General features: G+C 46.9%; 4 protein-coding genes across 5 annotated transcripts in view; 2 read left to right on the forward strand and 2 right to left on the reverse strand.

Annotated features, from left to right (window-relative positions):
- chp2 (calcineurin-like EF-hand protein 2) overlaps positions 1 to 3,705 on the forward strand; it is a 5,150-nt gene extending 1,445 nt beyond the window's left edge. Inside the window, exons 2-7 of the mRNA XM_005737452.1 lie at positions 549 to 621; positions 1,722 to 1,802; positions 1,954 to 2,078; positions 2,156 to 2,217; positions 2,844 to 2,966; positions 3,256 to 3,705. Coding sequence (XP_005737509.1) covers positions 549 to 621; positions 1,722 to 1,802; positions 1,954 to 2,078; positions 2,156 to 2,217; positions 2,844 to 2,966; positions 3,256 to 3,309 — 518 coding nt within the window. The 3' untranslated portion in view covers positions 3,310 to 3,705. The remainder of the gene's footprint in view (positions 1 to 548; positions 622 to 1,721; positions 1,803 to 1,953; positions 2,079 to 2,155; positions 2,218 to 2,843; positions 2,967 to 3,255) is intronic.
- Positions 3,706 to 4,097: 392 nt separating this feature from the next.
- On the reverse strand, positions 4,098 to 6,005 carry LOC102212726 (claudin-1). The gene is made up of 5 exons (XM_005737521.1): positions 5,789 to 6,005; positions 5,227 to 5,391; positions 4,806 to 4,887; positions 4,618 to 4,731; positions 4,098 to 4,191 (listed from the first exon to the last, which is right to left on the reverse strand). The coding sequence occupies exons 1-5, from the start codon at positions 6,003 to 6,005 to the stop codon at positions 4,098 to 4,100; spliced, it is 672 nt and encodes a 223-aa protein (XP_005737578.1).
- A 2,216-nt stretch (positions 6,006 to 8,221) lies between these two features.
- parlb (presenilin associated, rhomboid-like b) lies at positions 8,222 to 12,502 on the reverse strand. The gene is made up of 10 exons (XM_005737453.2): positions 12,291 to 12,502; positions 11,071 to 11,287; positions 10,860 to 11,000; positions 10,731 to 10,779; positions 10,562 to 10,657; positions 10,328 to 10,477; positions 10,174 to 10,244; positions 9,874 to 9,975; positions 9,589 to 9,686; positions 8,222 to 9,001 (listed from the first exon to the last, which is right to left on the reverse strand). Exons 1-10 carry the CDS (start codon positions 12,365 to 12,367, stop codon positions 8,860 to 8,862), a joined length of 1,143 nt encoding a protein of 380 aa, XP_005737510.1. The 5' UTR covers positions 12,368 to 12,502; the 3' UTR covers positions 8,222 to 8,859.
- Positions 12,503 to 13,352: 850 nt separating this feature from the next.
- On the forward strand, positions 13,353 to 22,426 carry LOC102195325 (protein MB21D2). 2 transcript variants are annotated; one of them, XM_005737454.1, is made up of 2 exons: positions 13,353 to 13,745; positions 17,160 to 22,426. In XM_005737454.1, the coding sequence occupies exons 1-2, from the start codon at positions 13,505 to 13,507 to the stop codon at positions 18,422 to 18,424; spliced, it is 1,506 nt and encodes a 501-aa protein (XP_005737511.1). In that variant the 5' UTR covers positions 13,353 to 13,504; the 3' UTR covers positions 18,425 to 22,426. The 2 variants fall into 2 exon arrangements, with proteins under 2 accessions (XP_005737511.1, XP_005737512.1); XM_005737455.1 differs by lacking the exon at positions 13,353 to 13,745 and adding an exon at positions 16,411 to 17,047.
- The last annotated feature ends 1,178 nt before the right edge of the window (positions 22,427 to 23,604 follow it).

The raw sequence follows: 23,604 nt of genomic DNA on the forward strand, positions 1-23,604 counted from the left end.
GGGACTCAACATCACTTTCAGCTTTCATGTGAGACTGTAACGGCGACGGTGTGAGTTGTTGCTGTTTCCCGTGTGTGAGCTCATCGTCGGCTGTTTGTGTGCGTTTCCGTGGCAACACCCTGAACTGTCCTCGCTGATAAGGACACTGTGGGCAGATAAACACGACTGTGCTCGATGGCTGATTAAGCCCAGATGAAACATTAGTTTTTCGTAATAAGAAATATAATTACTCTTTCTTTTACTTTGGGACCATAAGCTATTCGTTTTTGATCTTTTCTTTTTGGTTTCCTTTATTTGAATTTCTTCTCCTTTAATTTTGATGTCACAGGATTTCTGCTCAAACCTGTTCGACCCATTTGAGCGATTACATAATATATTTAATATATGCACACCCTGGATACTGCAAACAAACCTCTGGTGTATTTGAGGTATCGACATACAAGTTACTGTTGAAGACAGTCATACTTCTTCCCTCAGCAAGTATTTGCAAAGTCTGACTGAGCTGTTAAAGTTTACTCTGAGTAAAGAACAAATCGTGTCTGTTTCAGTCTCGTCTGCTCATCTCCTCCGTCTGCACGACAGGTTTGAGAGTCTGGACAGAGACAACAGAGGATACCTCAGGTGTGTGGACGCACTGCTCACAGTCATCATCCAGCTTAATAACAATAATGTTTTTATAGGGTTTGTTTGTTTCCCCAAAAACATCCCAGAATGAAATAAGCCTGAAGATGAGTTTATTTAGTTTATTTAGTTTTATCCGTCTGCGTCAGAAATATGTAACACTGCTGCAGCAGCGCTCCCCCCAATCTCACAGTCACGGGAAAACATGAAGAAACAGTCATTCAAGATACTTCAAACACTTAACTCGAAACAACACAAAACAAAACAACTTTGCAAAGTTCCCAAAGATGTTTCTAGACAACCTGCCGAAACGCTGTGTGACCTGGTCAAAGACCAGACATAAACTTCATCAGGTCACTCTGAGAAACAGGAAGCTGGAGGACTAGACTCTGATCCAAACCAGTTCAACACCTTCATCTTCAGGATCTCTTTGTGTCCAAACATCAGCGGCCACACAAAGTGTCAACAGGATGAATTCAGAGTCACTGTTGTGACTGTGTCAGGTAACTCTTTAATGTCTGCTGGCTCCAAAGCCCGAACACCAACCCGTTTGGGATGAAGACAGAGTTATACTTTCATTTCATTTTGGCTTTTTGTTTAGCTTCAGGTTTTTCCTTTCAGTTTAGATTTCATTGTTTCAAAATGTTTACTTTTAGTCTTTTTAAGTAATAATGTAATGAGGGCATACGTGAGAGGCATGATTGAGGAAAATCGGTCCAGAAAATATAAAACTATACAACCTTTGGAAAGCAGCGACTCACAGTCCTGAGGACATTCAGCGTCCGTCAAAGTCTCATCACACAAACAGTGATAACATTTAATCAAAGTCTAAGTTTCGTTTCTAAGTTCATGAAATCCTTTCAGGAAGTTTGTTTACGTCTAGTTTAAAATGTTTTTTCACATCTAGTTTTGATCTTTAGTTAAGTTTGAGTTAACTATAATAACCGCTCTTAGACATCATGCAGGCTGAAAGTGAAACCTTTGCAGAAAAACAAACAGGTCGTGTTTCTTTATAAAAAGATTTAAAACAAAGCCTGTGAGACTCTGAGGGACGTCAGTGTCCCAGAGCCTCTGACTGTCTGTCTCCTTCTGTGTCGCAGCCCTGACGACTTTGAAGCGCTCGGAGGTTTGGCCATGAACCCCATCGGAGGCAGAATCATAGAAGCCTTTTTCTCCTCGGGGTACGACAGCCTGCTGTTATCACAGGAATCACTTGTTTCTGCACTGACAGAGCAAGGACTGTCACATCAACTCATTTGAGTTGCAGAGGTCTAGACTCAGGCACTGGTCAGGTGACACTGTGAAGGGTAAACAGGAAGTATTTCTCTCCAGACAGGATACCGTGGACTTTTCCTCCTTTGTCCGGATTCTGGCTCATTTCCGTCCAACTGACAGAAACCGAAACAAAGAAGGAACACAGCAAGAGCTCCCCAGCAGCAGGACCAGGAAGCTCAAATGTGAGTCCAGGTCACTTTGTTCTGTCTTTTATTTCATCTTTGCGTACAATAAAGAAAATAATGTAGACGCTGCTCAGTTGCCTTTCAGCTGTACGATCTGGACCGAGATGGGAAGATTTCCAGAGAGGAGCTTCTTCAGGTCTGTGTCCACTTATTTGAGAGTTTTCATTTCTTCTCCTCATCGCTGACAAGTTCATAGTTCCTTCCCATGCACAGAGACTCTCCTGTGCAGTCTGTCTTTGGTGTGTGGGGCTGTCAGTCAGGTCTTCATTGTTTGCACAAATTACACACCTGCAACCAGGACGCAGGAGCTCATACTCACATTTGGCTAAGATCAGGGGTTTTTGCATGACTGCAGAATGGAGGGAAGTGAGAGAAGAATTTTTATTTAGCTGAAAGAAAACATTACCGAGCCCCTCCTACAGTATAAAGCTAGCCCACTGGGGTGAATATTATTTTAGAAAAGAAGAAGTAGCAGGTACTTTGGCTGATCCCTTATTTCCGAAGTGTTTCCCACAGCAGATGGAGCTGCTGTGGACTTGCACTAGAGGAAAACAGTTGCTTGGCCCAGCTTGCCCTCAAAGAAATCCTCTGTGGCGTTAAGCTAGTTTTAGTTTTCTAGAATCAGAAAAATAATCGTGTGTCATCTGCATAGAAGGGTCCACCGCTCGCATGTTCTTTAGTTCTGCAGAAAAACGGGTCTCAGAGAGGATTTCGATCAGCATCGTTGGTACATTATTAATACTTGTGTCCTGCGTCCTTCAGGTTCTGCGGGCGATGCTGGGGCTGCAGGTGACGGAGGAGCAGCTGCAGAGCATAGCTGAGCGAGCCATTCAGGAGGCCGACCTCGACAAAGATGATGCCATCTCCTTTGACGAGTTCAAAAAGGTGAGACTCTTACCTGCTTCATGCTGCATCTGATCAAAAATCTGGGCTCTAATTCACACAAATACAATAATAAATGTATAAAATATACTGTGTGTGGTGGTTCAAACACCTCTCAAAGCTCACACATGATTTAGGACCAGCATTTATTTCTGTCTGAGAAACTGAAGAAGAAGAAGAAGAAGAAGAAGAAGAAGAAGAAGAAGAAGAAGAAGAAGAAGGAGGAGGAGGAGGGACTTTCTTCAAATCAAATTTATTTAAAAAATTATTGTTGTGTTCATTTGTTTTTCAGTCACTGGAGAAAATGGACATTGATACCAAGATGAGCGTCAGCTTCCTGAAATAAAGACACAACCTGCTAAGAATTGACATCAGCACAAAGATCCCAGCAGGAAACATCTGCAGGTTGAGATCAGCTCTCAAACCAAACTGGAGATCTGGTGGATAGACTGATGTTACTGCTGTGCACGCTGGGCTGCAGCTGGATTTGTAGTGTTCATCAGCGTTCCCGTGAGCCAGCACGCACACAAGCAGCACAGTGCAGTCACGCACCTGAACACACCTGCGACATGTTAACAGTCTTAAAAAGGGAAATAATAAAGTTTTATTCAAACCTTTTAATGGATCGTTTTATTTAACGTTTAATTAATGTCTGTTCATCAGTGATGTCATGAATCTAAAGGCTGAATTTGTCAGTAGGTTTCTAGCTTTGTGTGCATTAATAAACATCTTTATTCTCTCAGTTTCATTTCACCACACGTGTTTCTTTCTCTGCAACGTCACATTTGGAAACTGCACACAGATCTGTCAGCATGATTAGTTAGATGATAACCTTTCCTCTCTTTAATAACCTAAAAAAGGTAAACTGAAGTTAACTATAGAAAATTAATAATGTGAAATTAATTCAAACATACAGGTAAATGTGATTAATAAAAGTCAAATGTAAATGAATAAATAAACTGATCTGTTGTGAAGTTCTGAGAGCGATTCCCTGTGGCGCCCTCTCTTGGACACACTTGGTACTGCTTGGCCACACAGCTTCAGGAGACCTTTTATTTGCAGTGTGATTCTGAGGCGATTCCATGTTTCAGAAAACAGCACGAGCCTAACAAAGGACGGTGGAGGTCGGTCGGTTCAGACGTAAGCCTTGGAGCCGCTGGCGTCTGAGGCCGGAGCTGCTCTGTAGATGCTCCGACCTTGGCCGGTGGTGGAGTAGTAAGAAAACTGCCTGCAGGGGAGCAGATGAAGGTTAGAGGGCGGAGCAACAGCGATGTACATGAAACAGATTCGCTGACCAACTTTTTAAACTGTATACACACTTTATGTAATCAGATTTGTGGTCGTCAGCTCGTCTGTTACCTAAAGTGCTCTCACCTGCACAAAAGCTTCACTAATATGCAAAACCGTCAGTTACTCAACACTCTTTGCAGCGTTTCATTTTCTTTCTTTTTCATTCTTCTTTATGATAACATCTGTACAATGAATCCTGCAGTTCCTCTAACGTCCACCAGAGGCTTCAGCAGGGAGTCCCATAGACTCCCGTGTTAAAATGACCAACTTTACTTTAGAAATGAGCATCTTTGCAGCCTGACACAAACTTAGAAGTCATTACTGAGCATTAAATAAGGAGACGATGATGGGTGTGTATGTTTACCGAGCAGGTGGGCTGGAGGGAGTAGTCTTACTGGAGCAGCAAAGCATAGATCCTCCCAGTATGGCCAGACCAGCGGCTGCCCAGCCCAGATACAGACCAGTACCCAGCTCGAACCTGCAGCACAAACTCTAAAGATTCAGCAGCAGGAACACACACACACACACACACACACACACACTGCTGCTCACCGGACTCCTCCGTAGAGCGGGTCGTAGAAGTCGTTGATGACTCTGGCAGCGTACCAGGACACGGCGATCAGAGTGAAGAGACCTGAAGAAAAACACAGAAGCTCAGGATTCAGTTTCCAGCTGCTCGAGCTCCGGTGTCTCCACAGATCCCAGAACTCTGCAAAAGCCTCGTTTTAATCTGAATATTTTTTAGATGTTTGTTTTCAGTTAAATGAGGAATAAAGATGATTCCATCCTGAATACTGATGTGCACATGCAGCGATATCTGTTCTCTAAATATCACCATGTCTTCTTCCACAAAGAAACACTCCCAGTGAAGTTCTGATCATAACACAAACACAGACTGTAGAGAAACAAAACGAAAACGCTGCTTTTTTACAGGTTTGGGGTTTGTTTCTGCTCCAGTCCCGAAGCCTCGTACCCGACAGGATGAAGAGGATCCCTCCGCTCAGGACGATCTTGGCTTTGACCTGCTCGGGCGTTCTGCCGAGTTTGGTGCATTTGAGTCCCAGCACGGAGACGATGATGGAGGTCAGACCGAAGAGCAGGGACAGGATCATCAGAGCCCTGCAGGTCTGCAGGTGAGCTGCAAAGCATCATTACAGGTAAATGAACATCTTCCTCGTCGCACAGCTTTACAGTTTTTGCAGTAAACCCAGTTTATCTTGTGGGAACAAGCCATCATCTAGTTCCCACAACATTAAGCAACATTGTCCTCATGGGACTCATTAAAGTTCATGAACAAGCTGTTACTTTGTTTGGGCAGCAAAAGATAAGAACTCGCTATAAATAAGATATCTGACCTCTCTTATTTCTGTCTCAGCTCTCAGGCAGAAACAGAGATGAGTTTTTTTCCAAAACTAATCCTCTCATCAATGAATGAAAAATAATTGTCCTTGCTGTGGACCTTTTCCTGTGCTCCAACTGAGCCGTCATCATAACTCCATAATAGCTGCTGATGATTACGAAGCAGCCGTTCTCACCCGACAGTCCCAGCACCGTCTTGAACTTGCTGCACTGGATGGACCCCATCGAGGTGGCAGCACAGCTCATCCACAGGCCCTCGAACTGCCACTGGCTGGTGGTAACCGACTCCGACTGACTCCTCATCTTCCACACCTGGTTGGAGGTACAGCTGGACTGCAGACACCAGGACACCACGCCCAGAAACAGACCCACAATCTGCAGGCCCACCGCCATTCTGCTCAGCGTCTCCGCACACACCTGGAACACCTGGAAACAGATGATTTTGAAGAAGGAGGAGGCACGAGCTGTGGAGTTTGTGGAGTTCCTCAGGGCTCTGCTCTCGGGCCGTGTGACATCTGACACCTCCATGAAGTATCAGTGACTGAAATTAAGCTGAAATTAAGCTGAAATTAAGCTGAAATTAAGCTTACTAATCTAAGTAGTATTAAATGTTGTGTTTAATATTGTTTTTTACTTCTTCAAGAACTCAGATAATATTCGGAGCTGATACTAAAGATATATGTGTATTTTTTCTATTTTCGTTAACAGAACATAACACAGGAAAACAGCACTCGGATCAGTGACGTGGACCAAAGTCCAAAGAGCAGCTTTGACTTCTGTGTTTACAGAGTGTACTCTGAGCTGCCTGCAGCACAGAGAGTAAATCACTGATGGACGTGGTGCACGAGCTCACTGTGGGAAGATCCCAGCCAGTTTGTAAAACACAAACTCAAATGCAGGCGGTCGACTCAAAGTCAACTACGATTTCCCATCTCGGTGTGACTCCAAACACGTGGAACAGGATTTCATCAGTGATTATAATAACAGCATCACTGTTGGGACACTGTGTGATTTACACTCGCTGGCCACTTTATTATGTACACCCTGCTAGTACAGGTCGGACACATTTTTCCTTCAGAACTGTTCTCGCTCTTCGTGTCTCAGATTCAACGAGGTGCTGGAAACATTCCTCGGGGATTTTACATCCACGATGTGAATCTCCCATTTCCCACACCCCAAAGGTGCTCTGCTGGATTGGGATGTGGTGACTGTAGAGGCCATTTGAGCTAAAGAAACTAATTTCAGGGAGATGAACAAAGAGGACGTATCCGTCCCAGCAGAGTGTGCATCCCCACTATCGTGTTTCATTTGAAAATAGGAACTATCTGCCGCAGAGGAGACGTGGAGCTCAGTTTCACCCGTACGGACCTGTCGAAACGCACACGTCACCTGAGCCAGTTGTTAAAGGCTAAAGTGCAGCTAAAGGTTTGACGGCTGGAGTCTGATGGATCGGTTCTTACCGTCGGCACAGGTTTGGAGGTTGCAGAAAGGCCTTCTCCAGGGTTTGTGTCTCTGCAGGCGTCGCTCAGGTTGTGTCTGCGATGTGAAGCGCGGCGGTTTGAAGCGGGTCTGATCTTCTGAGGTCTGCTGCTGTTCAGGGTCGATGAACTCTGGGAAAGGCCAAACCGTCTCTAAACACACATCAGTATCGACATTCAGGAATCCCAGAGTTTCACCTCCCACCGTTTGTGATGAGCTGGTTTCAGCCGTCAAAGATAAAGCCCTGCTTCCATGCAGGGGTGGGACAAAATATACCAAAAGAAGGAAACCTGTGGTTTAAAAGTCCTTCAGAGCCTTTTTGATAAACTGAAAACAGCAGGTTTCCTATCCTGCTGCAGCAGCTCTTCTCTCTGTAAGGCTTTGACATACAAGAGGACCAACAACAGGTGATCTTTTATCTGGGAAGTCCGTCCTTGTTTTAGTAAGACGACTGCAAACAAGCTGCGGTGATTTTAACGGCAAATGTTCCCTCAGGAACCAGAGGGTTCGCACACCTCGCACCTCCTTCGTCAAGTGTTTGGTTTGAAAAGCTCCAGATGTTTTCAGCTGCTGACAGATGTGGAGTTTAATACTCCGATTCTCTGGATGTGGGAATATGTTGTTTGTATGAAATAAGAACCTCTGTGCTGCTCTAAATCCCTCACAGATCATTCAGCATCACCGAGGTCTCACAGATGTGCACACTCATGTCTGATCTCAGTTGTGAATCAGGTAAAAGGTTTGAACGAGTGCATTTTATTAAAGAGACATTAAAAAAGTGCGAGTCTCTGAGCGAGGGTCGGCCTTTTCTTTAGTTTGAGGTGTGCAGTGTCCATCTCTGTCTCGTTCATCGATTTCAAAAACCAAAATAATGTGTCAGAAGCTCTGGTGTGCTGCGCTTCAGCTGCTCTCCTCTCTGCGTGCTGTTGGTTTGTAACAATGAGTGTGAAGCTCTGCCGTCATTATCAGACCGCTGCCACACGACTGTGGGAACAGGTCCCTGCAGCTGAACAAAGACTGCATCAAGACAACGGCTATAAAGGAGCTGTTAGTATTTTGTTTACTTGTTGATGTTGGTGCTGCATTGTTTTTGGTCCCTTTGTTTTAAACTTTGAATAAATCTCAGAAAATCAGGTTTTGATCAGTTTATTTTTCCACAACACAAATATCATCGAGTCTATTTTAAGAGAGTTAAACCCACGAGCATCACAGGGCTTTATTAAAGCTGTGAGCCAATCGCAGCAGGCGTATGACGCTCTCCGTGACGACCCTTCAGATCGCGCTCTCACACCATCAGTCTGATCTGTTGGTGGACTTCAGCCTGTTTGGCAAACACGGTGTTTGTTCAGTCGTCCGGTTCGTTCTGCAGCAGCAGCCAGACTCTAGTTTCAGACACGGCGTCCTGATGGGGTTTGAAGTTTCACCTGAGGTAGGTGGAGCTCTTTAAGAATCCCTCAGCTGTCTTTTTAAGTCTTTTACAGATTTTTGAGGCAAAAAGTCCCTCTGACTGGTTCTGTTTGTCACACGATCAGCCGACAGGTCGTTGCTGTAAACCTTTGTGCCGCGTTTGTCTTTGTCTCTGATCAAACTGTCAACAAAAGCAGGCGAGGAGACAACAATGGAATCGTTCATGTTTTATAAATACAAGTACGAGTCTTTACTTCGACTCCGGCCTGTGCCCGGGCTCCGTGATTCTCTCTGTACATTTTATACATCTTTACATGTTACGTTAGCATTTTATTTCCTTCATTCTCTGCGTTTCAGCGTCCTAAATGGCGCCTCCTCGGTCCCCTCCGCCGCCGCCTTCTCCTCCTCCTCCCGGTCCCCTTCGAGTTCTGAAGTCGTGCCAAAGTTTGACGAAAGGTTCTCGGTTCTTCCAGATCAACTCGTGGCCGAACAGAACGTACCAGCTGAGGAGAGAAGAACAAGTCTGATTAAAAACACGTCACAAAACAGAAGAAATCAGTTTTCCAAATATCTCAACGTCCAAAACACGTCAGCGAGGAGGCCCTGGTCCCACTGCACCTCCTCGGCGGGCTCCCTTTCTACAGCTCGTGTCTACAGTCTCGCTCTTTTCTTCACTCAGGAACACAAACAGGAAATCGACAGCTTTGTCTTCACACTTCCGCTTCTACCTATTAACCATCTGATCCAGAGAGGTCAAACATAAGTCCCAGGGACCAGAATCGGCCCGGAAAAGACTGCAGTCTGGCTCTGGAAAATGTCAAGGAAGCCATAAATTTTGTACTTTTAACTGTATTTTCAGATTTTACAGCTGTTCCTATGGATACAGACGTCGCCCACGGCCACTCACACTAAACCAACGTGATTAAGTAATTAAGTTCAACAATTAAGTGACAGAAAAGCTGTTTTTTCCCACCATCTAATATAGAAAATTACTGTAAGAAGGTAAAAAAAAAAAACTTCTCTGTGAATTAACAAAGAAAATTAAAAATGAACCTTTATAAATAAAAAATCGACTAACTTGCTAACTTACATTCCAAACATGGCTCCTCCTAAATGAGCAGCATGGTCGAAAAACCTCCATCCAAGCACCAGGCCTGCGGTATCCATGGCAACGATGGCCTTGAGAGCCTGCAGACAGACACGGAAACAGAGCGCGAGTTCAGTCAGGCCAAAGCCAGCAGCAGGAGCTGAAGCTCAGGTGGGTTTCAAAGCAGCTTGCAGATGTGCAGCAGCTGCAGGTGGGCTGATGCAGAAGATGAAAAAGAGATCTCTGTCCAGGTAGACTGGGCGAGGAGAGGGGTGGGCGGGGTCTTACGTTGCCAGCGGTGAAGGTGAACATGGGGAGGAAGATGATGGCCAGTTTGGCTTCAGGTATTTTGGTACAAACAGCAGCGAGGACGGTCATGATGGCGCCAGACTGAAAACAGAAACAGGAACTTCAGGCTGTTTATTTATTGAGAACATTTACAGACGTCCACCAAAGAACATCGCTCAAAAGAATCACATCAGTGTGTTCGCACTGACCTCCTAAAATCTACACGTCCTCTAAAATAAAACCATAAAACAGACGTGACTCTGAGCGAGGTACAGTTTGACCTGTGAAGCAGTCACTCACCGCTCCGAGAGACGGGCCGAACCTCCCCGTGGCCATCTTGCACACATAACTGACAAACGTAGAAATAACACCTGAAAACGGAAGAAATAAAATCAACGTCACACTCATAAACAAACACAGATAATCTCAGAGATTACACCACAGTGAAAAGCACCTGCCGACAGGTACACGGCCATGAACTGCTCTCGGCCCAGCATGGAGACGGCGCTGGTGGAGAAGCTCCAGAGGACGTACATGTTGGCCGCCATGTGGAAGAACGAGAAGTGACTGAAGGCAGAGAGAATCATGGGAGAGCACAGAGTCCCTGCGGGGCAACAACAAACAGCCGAAGTTACAGAGGCTCAATCGGAGACCCTGAACGAATCGTGGCGGCGGTGGCAAGACTCACTGGAGGCCGGATTGGCGGTGAAGTATCTGATCATGAAGCGCTGCAGAGACGGCACTCTCCAGCAGCAGAACACGATGGCGTTAGCAGCAATGATCCCTGGGAAAAAAGGAATTCAATCCAGCAACCCCCATGTGAAAGTTCAGCGCTTTGCTCGTAAGCACTGACTCACCTGTTACCGTCCTCTGGCCCTCGCTCAGGCTGTTCCACCATTGGTTGATCTGAAACACAGACAGCCAATTAAGACTCAGATCAAAGTGTGGGTGGAGCCCGGTTACAGGTGATGACGTCGAACCCTCACCTCTTTGCGGATGTCTCCTCGTTTCTGAGGTCGCACCTTCTCCAGCCAATCGGCTCGCAGCTCGTCATAGTAGCTCTGCACTCGAGACTTGAGGGACTCGTACTGCCAGATGGCCGCCGAGCCGAAGGAGCAGCCTGTAAACTGACATGGAGTCAACACCTGTCCGTGACATCATCAGCGGCGTCATCGCCACCGAAACAACATCACCTACCCCGATGGTAAAGACGAGCGGCCTGACGAGCCGGCCGAAGGCGCGTGGGGGACTGGGTGGAGCTTGATGGTCCCAGTGAGGAGCGGGGGTCCGGCGCTGTGCCGCGGCTTCAGAGGATTCGCTGTGGGCGGGGCCTAACTCCTCTTCCACCTTCTTGGACTCGGGTTTCCTTGCAGCTTTCCTGAAGCCGCATCTCTGCTGGAAGCTTTGAGGCCACCTGGTGGACAGACGAGGAATCACAACTGTGAGAAAAAAGTTCTCTTTAATGAAGCGCCAGCATCCTCCTGCCACGACCACAGACAGGAAGCACAACAACAAAAAATGTTGTTTCCTGTCAAAAGGCAAAAATAATTAAATGAAAAAATCATTAATAAATAACCAAAGGAACAAAGTGGTATCGAAGAATCTACATTTATTACTGACGCTCCACACACACAGGAAAGGCGATGGTAATTTCTGGAGATTTGATTGGTCAGTAGGTGGTGAGCAGGTTGTGTTCACAGCACAAGTTACCATGGTGAACTCCTGCTTCGCAGTACAGACTTCTGCCAAGGACCCGACTCAATTCATCTTCCCGTGATCAGATAAAACCTTCCCGCTGAGAGTGGGTGCGCTTTCTTTTTATCATGACTGTAAATGCACCAGAGTATAAACATCCTGCCAACCTTTTAATTATCTAAGGATTAGCTGCTGTCTCCTTTTACCAGCCGGCCTCAGACTGAGCAACAATCCCAAAAACATTTTTACCACAAACGTCTGGTTTTATGTCACTGAATCCATTTAGTAACTTTTGGTCATTGGAAGAGTCCGAGTGGACTGCTTGTGGATTATAAATAAAGCCACCTAAAGCAGCACAGGTCAGCTGGCCACAGGAGATTAACCCCTGGGTTTTAGGGCACCGACGGAAGCAGCGTCCCTCTGCACTGAGCCGGAGGGAGGACCTGAAAGAGCTATGGAAGAACTGCATGTACTGGGCATGTATGTAAGGGGGCACACTGGGGTGTTTAAATAGGACAAACAGCTTTACATCACCGGATAATTAGATAAACACACAAACACACTCAGGCAGCTCCCCGCTTGTTAGCAGCGGCTAACGTTAACCTGCTAACAGCCCGTTGATTCTAAACTGTCCTTGAAGCTAACGGAGCTAACTCCGGCAGCAAGGATCTGTCTGTTTGTAACCCGGGACGGGCTGCTCGCCCCCGCCTGTGGGGACTGACCTGCCACCCCTCACGGAGCTCCGTAAGCCTTCATCTCCGGTCAGTCTGAGCAGGACGGAGCAGCTCCTCCACGCCATATTGGATCCCGGTGACCCCGACAGGTCGGCCGAAGGGCCGCCTAGCAGTTGTTCATTTCCGGGTCACCAAGGAGCTCCGGCACCGTCAGCGACGCCCGCAGGACAGAGGCGGATACTGCACACAATTGAATCAACAAAATAAAATCCTCAACACGAAGCACAACATCCGCCTGTGACCTTCAAGGTAAAACGCTGCCAAAGTCAATACAACGAAATTTGATATTTATTTTCAGAGTGAAACACAAAAAATGCAAATGAGTGTCAGAGGAATAATACAAAAGTGTTCTGGTACTAATTTTTAAGAACAAGGTATGAAGATGAAGATATGAGAAAGTGTGGTTGAGAAGAAGAGAAATGGCGATCACTGAGGAGCAGTGTACTTTAAGAGTGTTGATGGAGAAGTATAGAGAAGGTCAGAAGGTGATGAACTGTGGATCTTTGTGGTCTTTGTGGATCTACAGAAAGTATGTGATGAGAGTATGGTATAGGTGGATGAGACTGTAGAAGAGAAGAAGAATGAACGTAAATAGAAGCAATGAGCAGGAGAAAGGTGGAAAGGTGAAGAGAAGTATGGAAGATAGATACCCGGGAGTCAACCACCCAAAGGAAGGGTCAGTGCACAGGAGAGGTGGTAGAAGTAGAGGTTGCAGGCAGGGTGGAGTGAAAGGAGACAAATGTCTGATATGACCGATACTTACGACAGAAAAATAGCACCAAGAGTGAAAGAGAAGGTTCAAAAGATGATAGTGAGACCTGCTGTGATGCATGGTTTGGAGATGGATGTTGAAGGTGGAGCTGCCAGAAGGAAAACAGAAAAACCTCTGAGGTGATCCATGAATACAGTGGAAGACATGGGGTTGGTGTGACAGAGGAGGGTGCTGGGATAGGTGGGTGGGTGAGATGGAAGCAGATGGTGAACGCTGATAATAATATAATATAATAAAATATAATATAATATAATATAATATAATTAGGGGGCATTTATTTTGAAAGCGCTGAGTGGCGGAAGCGGGGCAGGTTTCCGGTGCTTGTGTTCACTGTGGAGTGGCTCGCCTTGGTTCGGTTCGGTTCGGTCCGCGACAGAGGAGCAGCTGCAGCGTGGGCAGTGCAGAACCAGCGTGTGACCGCGGAGGAACCATGGCGGCCCCTGCTCTCTCCGGCCGGGCTGGCTCGTCGGGTAGCCTCGGGAACAGCCCCACCATGGCCGCCGGGAGGCTGCCGCACGGCGGCGGGCCCGAGCTGGACTTCAGGTCGGCGGCCCGCATGGAGGATCTGAACCGGCTCATCCAGGAGTTCAGCAAGCACGACCAGCGGGAGTACGACGACCAGCGGGCTCTGGAGATCCACACGGCCAAGGACTTCATCTTCTCCATGCTGGGTGAGGACACGCACGCACGCACACACACGCACACACCAGGCTGCGGTAAACATCCTCGGACTCCACCTGATTATTTCAGCTGGTGTGAGCGCGGAGCTGCAGGGGTGATCCAGATGTGCAGAGGCTCAGGTGATGCACATCTGCTCCACCTGGACCGCATTAGGGATCGCATGCATCCTCTTAGCCTCTCTTCTTCTCGTTTCTTGGTTTAAAACGAACATAAAAGTGTAGCTGAGCTTCTCCAGGTGCTGCACAAATACGGAAATACTAAACACAGACGACACTAACACCACCCTCAGTGCAAGGTGAAGCCCACTACAATCCCAGCCTCATCCACACCTTCAAATATATAAAAAAAAAAACAAATCTTCACTAATATTAAACTTCCAGCTGTGAGGACTCCGACCAGCAGGTGTTTTTTCCGCACATAGCGCATCAGTGAGGAACAAATGTGCTCAAATATATTTAAAATTGTCAGATTAAATTCTGCCAAATTAGTTCTCCGAATTTCTTTTACAGCGAGAAATAAATCATCCGTTTTTTCCCCAAACATCACCCCGTGGGGCAAATGAAAAGATTCCAGTTCCTCTGACGTCCAGCAGAGGCAGCAGTGAGTCAGTCCCCATAGACTCCCATGTTAAAACTGTACAGCAGAAATAAACATGATTGCAGCCTGATACACAAACTGTTTGTCTCTGTGGATAATGTCCTCCTTCGTAACACCTGTACAGTAGAAGAAAGTTTTTAGGGTTCACCTGGTTAAACTGTAATAAGGCTTAAAGTTTATATAATTAGGGGCGTGGCCTCTTTGATTGATGGGTGGATGATGACACAGATGGCTGTAGCTGCTAGCTGACTGCTCAGCTTCACCTGAACTGGACCTCTGGACCGTGTTTGTGCTGTTGGAGCCTTTTGGAACATTTTCAATGATGTCACGTGACCAATAACATGGCTGCTGTGAGGTTACTGTAGTAACAGCTCATCCACGAAGGCGGAGCTCCGGTCCTGCTAGGGGAAATTCTTGGATTTTAGCATGTAGGATTTCTGCGGCACAACCAGGAAACTGATTTGTTGTGTGCACATGTGTGGAAATTATTTTATTTTATTCCCAATATTGGTGCAGGATTTGGAAAAATTAACTGTGTGAGGGGACGACGCATCTGTTGACCTGATTTCAGTGCATGTGTACAAGCTGGCGCGCCGCGCTGAGCTGATGTCAGATGATTTGCGTCAGCGTCCTCAGTCTCATTTTTCTGGCCTTCGTGCTTTGATTATCCTGCAGTTTGCTGTGTGTTTGCAGGTGGCTGAATAATTTAGTTGCGTTGCTTTGTGGTGCAGACGCACGACACTCCTTGTGTATGCGTGTTTAGTTCACATCACTCGTGCTAAATCTGACTCTCTTAGAGGAGCTCTTCAGCTTCTGCCGTGTTGAATATTGTCTCGATGGCCTGTATGAGGTCACTGCGGTCAGGTGCAGGGAGGAGCTGTGATTGGCTCATGCAGGTGCGTGCTCAGTGCTCATTTAAGGAGCTCTTGATTCTGATGGTGGAGCGTGCACTTTCTGTATCGCTCGATGATGTTCGTTAGAACATGGGCACGAAAATCCAGATTAAAATCCAATGAATCGCTCCGCACAGTGTTCGTTTTTGTTTATTTATTCAAGAGTTTGTTTACAAACAGTTGACAGAGTTTGAAAATAAAGAAAATTATTTTCATTAGATATTTCTGTATACTCTGTTTACTTTTTTTTATTAAATGATGATCTAATGTTTGACTTTGTTTCTCTGTAACATTTGAAGCGTTTGATCAGAAATAACATTTTAGTTTATTACGTTGACCTTTGAATTTATTTGAATTGCTCTACAGCACATTTGTTGTGTTTAGCATTTTGAAGATATGCCAAGATATAAATGGTAAATATGTCTTCACATTTCACTTAGGAGAAAAAATGAACCTCACACAGCTTTAATATCTGACATAAATCAGGAATTACAAGGTTATAATTAAAATTTTGAAGGCGGTGGGGCCCTAACCTTTCAAAATAAAAGGCCACAAATCTGCTGAGAGGACTCAGCTCATCATAACTGAACCTGAGAGGAAGTGCGGAGGATGGAGTGCAGGAATGCGAGTTTGATAATGACGCTGGAGCGCCTCCAAGATCTGGATGTAAAAAGACTCTCTCTCACACACACACACACACACACACACACACACACACACACGACAAACACAAAGACAGAATCACACACACAAACTGCAGAAATGTCCATCTGACAGAGCCGCACACTCACATTAGTGTTCATTTTCTCAGATGTACTGACAGTCTGCCAGCTCGCACACGGCGCCTCCTCACAGAAATAACAAGCGTTCCAAAATGTCCCGACAGGAAGCGGCGCTCCATCCTGTCTTCACAGCTCGCTCACTGTTTGCAGCTCACAGACAGACCAAAAGAAAAGCGATGAGGCGGTTTTATGCTCCAGATTTAATCAATCCAATCAATAAAAAAGGAAAATCAGTCAGGAATTATAAAGTGAGTGTGAGACGTTCATTCAAAGACAGTGTGTATTTGCAGGATCATCTCTGTACCGAGGTAACGAGCAGCCCCCGAGCTGAGTTCATCTGATTTATTTGAAACTGTTTCTGAGAGACGGACTGCGTGCGTCCAAACAACCGCAGCGCAGGAATGCAGCCGACAGCCAGGAAGTGTGTGCGCCTCTTCTTTAAACTCAGCAGAGCAGAAAACTCGTCCAGGCCGGCCCGGCCCGACCGATGGGGCTGAATGCAGTGACCCGTCGGGGCTCACGCGGTCCGCTTCCAAACACATCGAGCTTCAAAAATAGACCTGACATGAAAGGAACTGGAAAACAGGAGGGCCAAACTGGACCCGATCCAGACTGAGCTGGACACAAACGAAGCAGACTTCGTTGAAAGCTCACCTTAACGTCAGCCTCGTCTGTGACAGCAAAAACCAGACTGGACGAATCGGCAGAGCCGCCGGTCAACGTTAAAGAATTAAATTACAGCAGGGGGAAGCTTTTAAATCGATGTTAGTCGAACTTTATCCAGATACGAATGAGTTGCTTCTGACGTCCATCTATCTTGTAAGCAGACGTGCCCGGACCTGCCCTCCTCGGCCACGACCTGCAGCTCATCTGGAGGAACGTTGCGTCGTTCCGCCAATCAGTCAAGAGATTGGATCTCTGCAGTGCATCCTGGGGGTTCCTCGGGGTCTCCTCCCAGGTCCACATTCCTGAGGTCAGCCACAGCCATCCTGGTCAGATACTGAACCCGCTCAGCTGGCTGTAAGACGAGTATCTCGAGGCCTAAATCCTGACCCCCGGTTACACTTGTGTGCGTGGTGCTCGTTTTTACACGTAATCTTTATCTGATCCTTTTTGTCGTCCTCTGTTTCAGGAATGGTCCAGAAGTTGGACCAGAAGCTCCCCGTGGCCAACGAGTACCTCCTCCTGTCAGGAGGCGTTCGGGAGGGCGTGGTGGACATGGACCTGGACGAGCTGAGCGTCTACGCCCGCGGCACAGACTACGACATGGACTTCACCCTGCTGGTCCCTGCGCTCAAACTCCACGACCGCAACCAGCCGGTGACCCTGGACATGAGACACTCGGCGCTGGGCCACTCCTGGCTCAGCCTCCGCCTCTTCGACGAAGGAACCATCAACAAGTGGAAGGACTGCTGCACCATCGTCGACCACATCAACGGCACCACCAACTACTTCTTCTCCCCAACACTGGTGGCTGACTGGTTCTACCAGTCCATCTCCTTGGTGCTGCTGGAGGTGCAGAAGAAGCCGCAGAGAGGAATGCCAAGGGTGGAGAAGGTGGAGCGGAACGGCACCATCATCTCCGTCATCCTGGGCGTCGGGAGCAGCCGGATGCTCTACGACATCGTCCCCGTGGTGTCGTTTAAAGGGTGGCCAGCTGTCGCCCAGAGCTGGCTGATGGAGAATCACTTCTGGGATGGGAAGATCACCGAGGAGGAGGTGATCAGCGGCTTCTACCTCGTCCCCGCCTGCTCCCACAAAGGCCGCAAGGAGAACGAGTGGCGCCTGTCGTTCGCCCGCAGCGAGGTGCAGCTGAAGAAGTGCATCTCGTCCAGCCTGATGCAGGCGTACCAGGCCTGCAAAGCCATCATCATCAAGCTCTTGTCCCGCCCCAAAGCCATCAGCCCCTACCACCTCCGCAGCATCATGCTGTGGGCCTGCGACCGCCTCCCCGCCAACTACCTGGCGCAAGACGACTTCTCCGCCCACTTCCTCCTGGGCCTGATCGACGACCTGCAGCACTGCCTCGTCAACAAGATGTGCCCCAACTATTTCATCCCTCAGTGCAACATGCTGGAGCACCTGTCGGACGAGACGGCCATGCTGCACGCCCGCAAACTCTCCTCCGTGCGCTCCGACCCAGCCGAGCACCTGCGCACCACCATCGAGCACGCCAAGGCCGCCAACAGGCTGACGGTGGAACTGCAGTGGCGGGGCAGCACCAACAACCTGCCATCGCCGCAGTCCGACGCCGGCGGAGAGAACCAGCCCGACGACCGGCTGGCCAAGAAGCTTCAGCAGCTCGTCACGGAGAATCCGGGCAAATCCATCTCAGTCTTCATCAACCCGGACGACGTCACGCGGCCGCACTTCCGCATCGATGACAAGTTCTTCTGAGACTGACCTCCTCCTCCTCCTCCCTCTCAGCCTTTCTCCTCCTCGCCTTGTCCCCACCTCCTCTGAAACTTTGTTTTTTTAATTTTTTTATGTTTCTCTGCCACAGAGTGAAGTGAGGTGATCGTCTAGTCGTGTCTGCCACAATTTTTTTATTTTTTATTTTTCTATTCCCGTCCCCACCTCCTCCTCTTTCACTGTGTGCCCTGTGGTTTTTACCTGCTGAATGCCTTTTACAGACAGCTGCACAGCAGCAGGTTGTTTTACAAATGAAGGAAGAGATGGAAGTCCACCTTCGGCCGGCTCTGCTGCTCCAGTGTTCGTAGTTTGTAGTTCAATATAATTATCAGGGATCCTGGAAATGAGACGAGTCCACCAACTCCTGAAATCGTGACGTGTGTCTCACGCCGGACTCGCTGTCGTTTAAATTTGGCGCTGAAGCTCTGACGGCAGAAACGATGTGAAAGCGAGGAGCCCGGCTAAAATCAGCTGCTTTGATACGAATGTGGGAATTTCAGTGCTGGCGTGGCCAAAGCCTCAGTTTTTATTTCATTTTACTTTTCTGTGATATAGTGAAGAACAATCAAAGCATAAATAAATAAATCCTATTTCTGCAAAGACTCAGCATTTCCACTGTTCGCCCGTGCTCTTCAGGCCTTCTGCAGTTCTCATGTTGGACACCAGCCGAATTCTGATCGATGGAGATCTGATCCTGAGCTTTTCAGTTTGTGGACTCCAGCTGTTCCACCTGCTCCTTAAAGACCAGACAAACTAAAACTCCTCAAAGACGAATTTCTCCCAACGATTTAGGAAGAATTCGGTGACAATCTGTTTGTTTTCCAGCACGATGAAGCTCCAAGTTACACGCCTCAGGTGATTACTGAGGCTCAGAGATCATCACATTCATATTTGGATCCGTGCATGGATCATTGATGAGGCAGGACTGCATTCCAGCAGAGAACTGCAGGAGTCATGAAGGTCGGTCTAAATGCTGACCAGTGCAGCTCGTTCCTCGCGATGACACGAGTACGAGGTTTTCATAATTATGAGCAAGTTACTCAAAATATCTAATGACTCGTTTTCCAAACCAAACAGCAAGTTTTCGCAGCAGCTCGGCGTCGAGCATTTCAGAGCTCGCTGATCGGACGGCGGACGCTTTCAGGAGCTGCGGACAGCCTGAAGTCTCACATCGAGGAGCAAAAGCAGCAGAGCTCGGACGAAGGTGGATTTTGTCCCTCTGAGGAATGTCTTAGTCCCACCGCGGGACGACGATGATGGTACTAACGTCTTAGAAACTAACTGTAAACAGGAACAAAGTGACTGAACTCTGACGTGTGTGGGCAGAAGGAGGAACAGACTGATGACGACTGATGGTTTGTCGACTACTTTTCGTCTGATTTTGCACAGAATGTAAAAAAAACAAACACCGCCGTGTTTCCTCTCGATGGCGGACGCCGTGTCCTCCTCACTGTCGAATGACGGTATATCATATCAGTTGATGGTGACACTTTACCGACGCGTGGTCGCAGTGCACGCTGTAGATGTTCTCATTAACCGGCAGAGCTGCAGTGATTGTGATTGGTCCAAAGACGCAGCTTCCCCTGATGGAGTCGGCTGAGCTGCCGGTTGGTGTTGCATCTCGTTCGCGCTCGCAGGCTCACGTTCTGACAGACGCCCTGGATCCCGTGTAGTTTGCAATGTTTTCCCAGTTTTCCTCATTTCAGTTTGTTCTGATGAGCTTGAGCGTAGTCCAGAATCCTTCCAGACACTCCAGGGTCCAGATCCAGACGGATGGCGTAGCTCGTGGTCCTGATGGGGGCGTGGTGGGTTTTGGGCCTGTGCGTGTGAGCGAGGCGTAACAGTTTGGGACTTGAAGCTCGCAGCAGCGTTTCTGTTTACTGCTCAGGTTAATCTGCTGCACGGCGACCGCAGTCAGTAACGTGTCACTTCCGGCTCGATATCACCGGCCTCGCTCGCCACTTCCTCTTTCTCCATCTTGTTTGTTTTGATCACTATTTAATAAGCTTCACTGTAACTTAGTTTATTATTTCTAACCTGACCGATGTTTACTCCGCAGCTGCTTCTTAGTGTTTGGATGTCGAAGGTTCGACTCCCCTTCAGCGCCGCCAGCTCGCCACGTGATCGTCAGCCTTTCAGGTCGCTCACAAAACATTGGGACCAAATCCCCATTGGGACTTTTTACACTCCAACTGTAGGTGGAGGTTTGGTGTGATGGAGCTCCAGGCTGGTTTCTGGCACAGTTACTGTGCAGTAACCGAACGCTGTTTGGCTCCAGAAACCACCGATTATGTGGCGAGCCTCAGTTTGGAGCTCAGGCAGCTTGGCTGTGGGATGTGTCTAATGAGATGGTGCTGTGATGTCATTACCACCACCTCTACAAGGGTTTTTTTGAGGGGCACAAATCATCACAGATTTAGCCACATGACCATGAGACACTGTGGTGTCGTGTTTATATACAAGGAAAAGAAAAATGTGCTTCATCTCAGCTTCAGCCTCAGTGAAACCTAAATATTGATTACCGAGTCAGAGCCTGTGCTCAGCTCTGATTGGACAGCTGAAGCGCGGCTGCAGTTACTGCAGTCAGCACTAATGCGAGCAGCTCACTACAGCTTAAAAACACTAAAGCAGATATTTTTGATCTCCTGACGTAAACGAGCATCGGCGACATCTGCCGCCTTCAGGATGCGACTGCGCGCCGGCGTGTTTGAGCCGCAGCTGGTTGTGCCGAAGGTGAGTCGTCCCAGGTTTGTTTGTTTTTTTTGTCAAAGTCTGAAACATTTCCAGGAAAATGCAAAAAACCAGAAAAAGAATCTGCAGACGTCTGCAGACAATGCGATCTCCATATCCTCATCCTCAAGTGCAATTAGTGAACACAGAACAAGTACACACTTATACAAACGCACATATACGTCATGTAGCATTAAGACACTGAAGTAAGTTAAAGCTGAACGGTACACTGCTCTGCCGACCCCACAGACCCGCACTGACACTCCCACTCAGAGGTTTTTCACACCATCAAAGTGCCGCACCACGCTCTCCTGCTCGGTGGAAATGTAATCAGTGTGTTCTTCTGAGCTCCGTGACTTTTGACCTTACTGCTTTCTCTATTTGTTGAGAACCTTTTGACTGTGAGTTTTTATTTTTCTGTACCTCGCTGCTCTGCTTTGTTATGACGATGGATTTCTTTATGCAACGTAGACGTGGGTGGGTGTATCCCTTCAGATGGCAGCTCCTCCCCATCTGTGAAGGCTCTTCGCTGGATTTCACTATAAAGTCTTTTAAGCTGAATTTCTCTCTACGTCCTCAGTGAGTCTTTCTCAAATTTACATCTAAAGTTCTCAATAAAATTAAACCTTAGTTTACATTTCATGAAAGGAAAAACAGTTAATGAAGTTCTGCATCAACTTCAGTTCTTAATAAGTTAACTGACATCTCGGTGTCATCAGCAAAGTCAATTAAACTGCAGAATATGAGCATCAAACCCTGTAAATCAGGCTGTCATCTGCACAGCGATCGATTCTGTTGAAGAGTGGCTGAGAAGAAAAACACTCCAGAAGTGAATCTGGGGCGGCGCCACTCAGATTACGATTGTCTGCAGTTTTAGGGAACAACAAGAAAATTCAAGATTTGGTCAACAAGGCCTCACGATTGAACCCTGGATTGTGCCACTTCAGTTGACTCATTAGCTCATGTGATTTGTTTTACAAAATTTGCATTGCACAGATTTATTTATCTCAATTATACTACAGTTAGAGACCAGAATAAAGACGGGAGGCCCCAGGATCAAACATCGAACCTGCTATTGGATTTGTGGTTGACATTTAAGTTAAACAGGGAGCTGTTTATTTATTAGTAAAGTTTGTTGGACCATAGAAGAAGAAGGAAATGTCTTTATCATCTGCGTAGTTCTCAGATTTGAGAGCCCAGAACTAATTCTTAGGCTACGTCCACACATAAACGGGTATTTTTGAAAGATTTTTCTATGCGTTTGCACCTTTCGTCCACATGTAAACGGCGTTTTTGGTCACTGAAAACGGAGATTTTTAAAAACTCCGGCCAGGGTGCAGATTTTAGAAAACTCAGTTTTTGCATTTATGCGTGGACGAGAAAAACGGAGAAAACGCAGCGTCAAAGGTGTGCGCCTTTTTTGGCGTCACACTGCGCGCCACGTTATTGTTACGGTGAAATGAATTTCTACAATACTGTTAATTCTACTCTCTGCAGTGTTTAAATGCTTACATATACACACAGTTACTGTCCCACAACACATACGACTCGGTTCTGCTTCTATGCCCCAGCTTTGTTTACTTTTTCCCACCGAGGCTTCTAGACTTCTGATTGGCCAACATTTCTACACGGTTAGGAATCTAGCGCCACCTGCTGCTTTGGCATGTTCATAGCAGCGTTTTCCTTCATTTCTGCCTTTATGTGTGGACGGGATTATTTTTTAAAACGAAAACGGAAAATCTCCGTTTTCAAAAATACCCGTGTACGTGTGGACGCAGCCTTAGCGTAAATTGAAAACACTAAAAGCTTTGCTGCATTCAAATAACTAAAGTTACGTAGAGGACAGATCATCATCTGCATAGAACTGAGTAAGAATCTGACATCTTATTGAATATCTGAAAGTCCATAATTTAATCCTGTCAACAGATATTAATGATATAGTTTTGATCTATTAATAAATAGATCAAATAGGCCGTATGATACTCTGAGAGGAGTACATCTGTAAATAACGGGCCCATAATCGAGCCTTGACGTACTCCACCTTAATCGACTTTGCTCCATGTATTTAAACACCAACACTGTGGGACGAGAGCAGGTTCATGATCTCGCGTCGTACTGCAGAATTGGGCTCAGGAACAGGTTGAATCGAACCCTGGGGAACATCCCTGAGTAAGACCTTCAGAAAGAAGCCTCAGGTCTGCACATTATGTCACATTTATTACACACAGCATGTGTGTGTGATCGGTTTCCAGTACTGTCAGGTCACAACATGAACATCTGCTATTGTGTGCCCAATTTTTTCCCATGTATGGATAAAAAAACCTTCCTGCTGACCAAAGTTTAAAATGTTGAGCGTAGAAATGGTGATTTAGTATAATCATGCTCTTTAATTCTTCTATATAAAGGTGATAATTTCTGGATACAGAATAAGGAGT

This window comes from Pundamilia nyererei, unplaced genomic scaffold, assembly GCF_000239375.1.
Source record: "Pundamilia nyererei isolate P.nyererei 1_Seehausen unplaced genomic scaffold, PunNye1.0 scaffold00076, whole genome shotgun sequence".
Taxonomy (NCBI): Eukaryota; Metazoa; Chordata; class Actinopteri; order Cichliformes; family Cichlidae; genus Pundamilia; species Pundamilia nyererei.